Source organism: Scyliorhinus torazame, chromosome 3 (assembly GCF_047496885.1).
Source record: "Scyliorhinus torazame isolate Kashiwa2021f chromosome 3, sScyTor2.1, whole genome shotgun sequence".
NCBI lineage: Eukaryota > Metazoa > Chordata > Chondrichthyes > Carcharhiniformes > Scyliorhinidae > Scyliorhinus > Scyliorhinus torazame.
This window is the reverse complement of record NC_092709.1, coordinates 6,096,938-6,103,836: the sequence shown is the minus strand read 5'-3', so window position 1 is coordinate 6,103,836 and position 6,899 is coordinate 6,096,938. Positions and strand designations below refer to the sequence as shown.

General features: G+C 52.1%; 1 protein-coding gene across 2 annotated transcripts in view; it reads left to right on the top strand.

The window, feature by feature from the left end:
• Nucleotides 1–5,895: 5,895 nt before the first annotated feature.
• Nucleotides 5,896–6,899, top strand: part of uso1 (USO1 vesicle transport factor) — a 97,177-nt gene continuing 96,173 nt past the window's right edge. For both annotated transcript variants that reach the window (XM_072495232.1, XM_072495230.1), the window contains exon 1: nucleotides 5,896–6,040. In XM_072495232.1, the coding sequence (XP_072351333.1) occupies nucleotides 5,975–6,040 (66 nt within the window). In that variant the 5' untranslated portion in view covers nucleotides 5,896–5,974. The remainder of the gene's footprint in view (nucleotides 6,041–6,899) is intronic.

Below are 6,899 nucleotides of genomic sequence, written 5' to 3'. Positions count from 1 at the left end.
CCCAGGACCGGATCTTTATTAGGTCACAGGTCCAAAGGCTACTGAGGGAAGGGATCATTGAAGCCAGTAACAGTCCCTGGAGAGCTCAAGTGGTGGTGGTAAAGACCGGGGAGAAACATAGGATGGTCATTGACTACAGCCAGACCATCAACAGGTTTACGCAGCTGGACGCGTACCCTCTCCCCCGCATATCCAACCTGGTAAACAGGATTGCGCATTACAAGGTCTTCTCCACAGTGGATCTTAAGACCGCCTAGCACCACCAGCTCCCCATCCGCACTAGTGACCGCAAATACACTGCCTTCGACGCAGACGGGCGGCTCTATCACTTCTTAAGGGTTCCCTTCGGTGTCACCAACGGGGTCTCGGTCTTCCAGCGCGAGATGGACCGAATGGTTGACCGGTACGGTTTACGGGCAACATTCCCGTATCTCGATAATGTCACCATCTGCGGCCACGACCAGCAGGACCACGACACCAACCTCCGAAAATTCCTCCAGACCGCAAAAATCCTTAACCTTACGTACAACAAGGATAAATGCGTGTTTAGCACCGACCACCTAGCCATCCTCGGCTACATAGTGCGAAATGGAGTTATAGGCCCCGACCCTGAACGCATGCGCCCCCTTATGGAGCTCCCCCTCCCTCACTCTCCAAGGCCCTGAAGCGCTGCCTTGGGTTTTTCAGTTACTACGCCCAGTGGGTCCCCAACTATGCGGACTAGGCCCGTCCCCTGATCCAATCCACAGCTTTTCCCCTGTCGATAGAGGCCCGCCAGGCCTTCAGCCGCATCAAAGCAGACATTGTAAAGGCCACGATGCGCGCCATCGACGAGTCCCTCCCCTTCCAGGTCGAGAGCGACGCGTCTGACGTAGCTCTGGCCGCCACCCTCAACCAAGCGGACAGACCCGTGGCCTTCTTCCCACGTACCCTCCATGCTTCTGAAATCCGCCACTCCTCAGTCGAAAAGGAGGCCCAGGCCATAGTTGAAGCCATGCGGCATTGGAGGCATGACCTGGCCAGCAGGAGATTCACTCTCCTCACTGACCAACGGTTGGTTGCTTTCATGTTCGACAATGCACAGCAGGGCAAGATAAAAAACGATAAGATCTTGCGGTGGAGGATCGAACTCTCCACCTACAACTACGATTGTACCCGGGAAGCTAAATTAACCTCCTGATGCCCTGTCCCGCGGCACATGTGCCACCGCACAAGTGAACCGCCTCCGAGCCCTCCACGAGGACCTCTGCCTCCCGGGGGTCACTCGCTTTTTCCATTTTATCAAGACCCACAACCTGCCCTACTCCATCGAGGAGGTCAGGACAGTCACCAGGGACTGCCAAATCTGCGCGGAGTGCAAACCGCACTTCTATCGGCCAGAGAAAGCTCATCTGATAAAGGCTTCCCGTCCCTTTGAACGCCTCAGCGTGGACTTCAAAGGCCCCCTCCCCTCCACCGAGCGCAACACGTACTTCCTGAACGTGATTGACGAGTACTCCCGGTTCCCATTCGCCATCCCCTGCCCCGACATGACCGCAACCACTGTCATCAAGGCCCTCCATAGCATCTTTGCACTGTTCGGGTTCCCCGCTTACATACATAGTGATAAGGGGTCCTCCTTTATGAGCGACGAACTGCGTCGATTCCTGCTCAGCAAGGGCATCGCCTCGAGCAGGACGACCAGTTACAAACCCCGGGGTAATGGACAGGTAGCGATGGAGAACGGAATGGTCTGGAAGACCGTCCTACTGGCCCTACGGTCCAGGAATCTCCCAGTCTCCCGCTGGCAGGAAGTCCTCCCGGATGCCCGCCACTCCATCCGGTCACTGCTTTGTACCACGACCAACCAAACACCTCACGAACATCTCCTCGTCTTCCCTAGGAAGTCCTCCTCTGGGACCTTGCTCCCGACCTGGCTGGTAGCACCCGGACGCATCCTGCTCCGAAAACACGTGCGGGCGCACAAGTCGGGCCCGTTGGTCGAGAGGGTCCATCTTCTCCACGCTAACCCCCAGTACGCCTGGCGTACCCCGACAGCCGACAAGATACGGTCTCCCTACGAGACCTGCTGCCCACCGGAGCCCCACGCACACCCCAGCCACCAGTCCCACCCTCCCTCCCACCAGGGCACCTTACAGGAGGATCGGTCCTTCCGCTGGCCCCGTCTAGGCCCCCCCCAGCCACCGACGCACCCCGCAGGCGCTCCCTTCCCAGGTCAACCGTTTTCCCCAGCAGCGCCATCTAGGGGTGTCGAAGCTGCCATGGAGACTATGATTTAGTGGCCATTACTGAAACATGGTTAAAAGATGGTCACGACTGGGAGTTAAATATCCAAGGGTATCAGACTATACGAAAGGATAGAATGGACGGTAAGGGCAGTGGTGTAACTTTGGTGTTTAAAGATGGCATCCGGGCAATAGTAAGGGATGATATTGGTGCTATGGAGGACAAGGTTGAATCAATTTGGGTGGAAATGAGGAATAGTAAGGCGAAAAGGTCACTGATAGGAGTAGTCGAGAGGCCACCAAATAGTAACAGGATGGTAGGGCAGGCAATAAGCAAAGAAATAACGGATGCATGTAGAAATGGTACAGCGGTTATCATGGGAGATTTTAATCTGCATATCGATTGGTTTAACCAGGTTGGTAAAGGCAGCCTTGAGGAGGAGTTTATAGAATGTGCCCGGGATAATTTCCTGGAACAGTATGTAATGGAACCTACAAGGGAACAAGCGGTCCTAGATCTGGTCCTGTGTAATGAGGCAGGATTGATTAATGATCTCATAGTTCGGGATCCTCTTGGAAGGAGCGACCACAATATGGTGGAATTTAAAATACAGATGGAGGATGACAAGGTAAAATCAAACACTAGTGTTTTGTGCTTAAACAAAGGCGATTACAATGGGATGAGAGAAGAACTAGCTAAGGTAGACTGGGAGCAAAGAATTCATGGTGAAGCAGTTGAGAAACAGTGGAGAATCTTCCGAGCGATCTTTGACAGTGTTCAGAAAAGGTTCACACCGACAAAAAAGAAAGGCGGTAGAAAGGGGAAAAATCGACCGTGGATATCTAAGGAGGCGAGGGAGAGTATCAAATTGAAAGAAAAAACATACAAAGTGGCAAAAATTAGTGGGAGACGAGAGGACTGGGAAATCTTTAGGGGACAACAGAAAGCTACTAAAAAAGCCATAAAGAAGAGTAAGGTAGACTATGAAAGTAAACTGGCTCAGAACATAAAAGCAGATAGTAAAAGCTTCTACAAATATATAAGACAAAAAAGAGTGGCTAAGGTAAATATTGGTCCTTTGGAAGATGAGAAGGGAGATTTAATAATAGGAGACGGGGAAATGGCTGAGGAGCTGAACAGGTTTTTTGGGTCAGTCTTCACAGTGGAGGACACAAATAACATGCCAGTGACTGATGGAAATAAGGATATGATAGGTGAGGACCTCGAGATGATTGGAATCACTAAGGAGGCAGTATTGTGCAAGCTAATGGGGCTAAAGGTAGACAAGTCTCCTGGCCCTGATGGGATGCATCCCAGAGTGTTAAAAGAGATGGCTAGGGAAATTGTAAACGCACTAGTGATAATTTATCAAAATTCACTAGACTCTGGGGTGGTTCCAGAGGATTGGAAAGTAGCAAACGTGACACCACTGTTTAAAAAAGGAGGTCGGCAGAAAGGGGTAATTATAGGCCGGTAAGCTTAACTTCGGTTGTAGGGAAAATGCTGGAATCTATCCTTAAGGAGGAAATAGCGGGGCACCTGGAGGGAAATTGTCCCATTGGGCAGACGCAGCATGGGTTCACAAAGGGTAGGTCGTGTCTGACTAATTTGGTAGAATTTTTTGAGGCCGTTACCAGTGCAGTAGATAACGGGAGCCAATGTATGTGGTATATCTGGATTTCCAGAAAGCTTTTGACAAGGTGCCACACAAAAGGTTGCTGCATAAACTAAAGATGCATGGCATTGAGGGTAAAGTGGTAGCATGGGTTGAGGATTGGTTAACTAACAGAAAGCAGAGAGTGGGGATAAATGGGTGTTTCTCTGGTTGGGGTCCCTCAAGGATCAGTGTTGGGCCCGCAGTTGTTCACAATTTACATAGACGATTTGGAGTTGGGGACCAAGTGCAATGTGTCAAAGTTTGCAGACGACACTAAGATGAGCGGTAAAGCAAAAAGTGCAGAGGATACAGGAAGTCTGCAGAAGGATTTGGATAGGTTAGGTGAATGGGCTAAGGTCTGGCAGATGGAATTCAATGTTGCCAAGTGTGAGGCTATCCATTTTGGGAGGAATAACAGCAGAATGGATTATTATTTAAACGGTAAGATGTTAAAACATGCTGCTGTGCAGAGGGACCTGGGTGTGCTGGTGCACGAGTCGCAAAAAGTTGGTGTGCAGGTGCAACAGGTGATTAAGAAGGCTAATCGAGTTTTGTCTTTCATTGCTAGAGGGATGGAGTTCAAGACTAGTGAGGTTATGCTGCAATTGTATAAGGTGTTGGTGAGGCCACATCTGGAGTATTGTGTTCAGTTTTGGTCTCCTTACCTGAGAAAGGACATATTGGCACTGGAGGGAGTGCAGAGGAGATTCACGAGGTTGATCCCAGAGTTGAGGGGTTTAGATTATGATGAGAGGTTGAGTAGACTGGGACTGTACTCATTGGAGTTTAGAAGGATGCGGGGGGATCTTACTGAGACATATAAAATTATGAAGGGAATAGATAGCTAGATGCGGGCAGGTTGTTTCCACTGGTCGGGGAAAGCAGAACTAGGGGGCATAGCCTCAAAATAAGGGGAGGTAGATTTAGGACGGAGTGTAGGAGGAACTTCTTCACCCAAAGGGTTGTGAATCTCTGGAATTCCTTGCCCAGTGAAGCAGTTGAGGTGCCTTCTTTAAACATTTTTAAGAAAAAGATAGATGCCTTTCTAAAGAATAAAGGGATTCGGGGATATGGTGTACGGGCCGGAGAGTGGAGCTGAGTCCACAAAGATCAGCCATGATCTCATTAAATGGCGGAGCAGGCTCGAGGGGCCAGATGGCCTACTCCTGTTCCTAATTCTTATGTTCTTATGTTCTTATGAGATCGAAGCCACGCTCCCGGAGTCACAGACGCCCGAGCCTCCACCGGAGTCGCCACCGAAGCTCCGATGATCACAGAGGACGACCAGGGCCCCCGATCGACTGATTGCTTCATTTTAAATTGTAAACTGTAAATTTAAATCTTCAATTGTAAATAGTTATTAGAATTGTAAATAGTTACAAAACAGTGTACGGAGGTATTACGGTACCTCCATAATTAATTCTACCACGTTGCCATGTTTGTAGTATCAGGCCACCACCCCCGCCAGACTCTTTTTTAACAGGGGGTGAATGTGGTAGTAGAGGTATTACGGCACCTGGTATGCTGGAGCGCCATTGGTGGAAACTGTATGCTTTCTATTGGTTAAGATGTATGGTAGCTCCGCCCTGCTAGGTGGGGTATCAGAGCCCGTGCCGCCCCAGCAGCCTTCATTCTGTACATGAGCTGCTGGGGGAAACATCTAGCTTATTGAAGCCTTCAGTTGGACTACAACCTCGCTTTAGTGGTCATTGATCGTGCATCAGCTCCATTGATGCTGTGCCTTTAAATTGTACAAGACTACATTGAACCTGTGGCTTTAAATTGTACAAGGCTGCATTGAAGTTGCGCCTTTAAATTGTACAAGACTACTTTGGCGCTGTGCCTTTAAATTACTCAATGCTTCATTGGTGCTGTGCCTTAAAATTGTGCGAGGCTGCATTGATGCTGTACCTTTAAAGAAATGTGCGCTGCCCCTTTAAGCAGCTGACGAGTCTGAGTGGCGACGTGTGCTGCCACGTCGCCGCGCAGCCGCAGTCGGGGTACCGGCGGCGCCGACACGGCATTTGGAGCGGTGCGCAGGCGCGGCTGCCGGCCGCCGGCCTTGGCTCGGGTGGTGACCGTTGGGCGAACATGAACTTCCTACGCGGGGTGATGGGCGGCCAGAGCGCCGGGCCCCAGCCCAGCGGCGCCGAGACGGTGAGTCCCTGCGGGCCGCCAACCCCGCCCGCACCCAGTCACTCAGCCAGCCAGCCCCTCCGGGGCCTCCCGGCGCCCGGCGCGCTTCACCTACACCCAGGCCCCAGGCCTCGGCCTGGATTTGCTGCTGAGGGAGCGGCTTCACCGCAGCCGGGCTCCGGACCAGCCCGGGCGGCAGGGCAGAGATATGGGAACAGATCCCACTGCGGAGATTAGAATAAACTCAACACGACAGACTGTACCGAGGGAGTGCTGCCCTGTCAGAGTGTCAGTACTGAGGGAGTGCCGCACTGTCAGAGGGTCAGTACTGAGGGAGTGCCGCACTGTCAGAGGGTCAGTACTGAGGGAGTGCCGCACTGTCAGAGGGTCAGTACTGAGGGAGTGCTGCACTGTCAGAGGGTCAGTACTGAGGGAGTGCCGCACTGTCAGAGGGTCAGTACTGAGGGAGTGCCGCACTGTCAGAGGGTCAGTACTGAGGGAGTGCTGCCCTGTCAGAGTGTCAGTACTGAGGGAGTGCCGCACTGTCAGAGGGTCAGTGCTGAGGGAGTGCCGCACTGTCAGAGGGTCAGTACTGAGGGAGTGCTGCACTGTCAGAGGGTCAGTACTGAGGGAGTGCCGCACTGTCAGAGGGTCAGTACTGAGGGAGTGCCGCACTGTCAGAGGGTCAGTACTGAGGGAGTGCTGCCCTGTCAGAGTGTCAGTACTGAGGGAGTGCCGCACTGTCAGAGGGTCAGTGCTGAGGGAGTGCCGCACTGTCAGAGGGTCAGTACTGAGGGAGTGCTGCACTGTCAGAGGGTCAGTACTGAGGGAGTGCCGCACTGTCAGAGGGTCAGTACTGAGGGAGTGCTGCCCTGTCAGA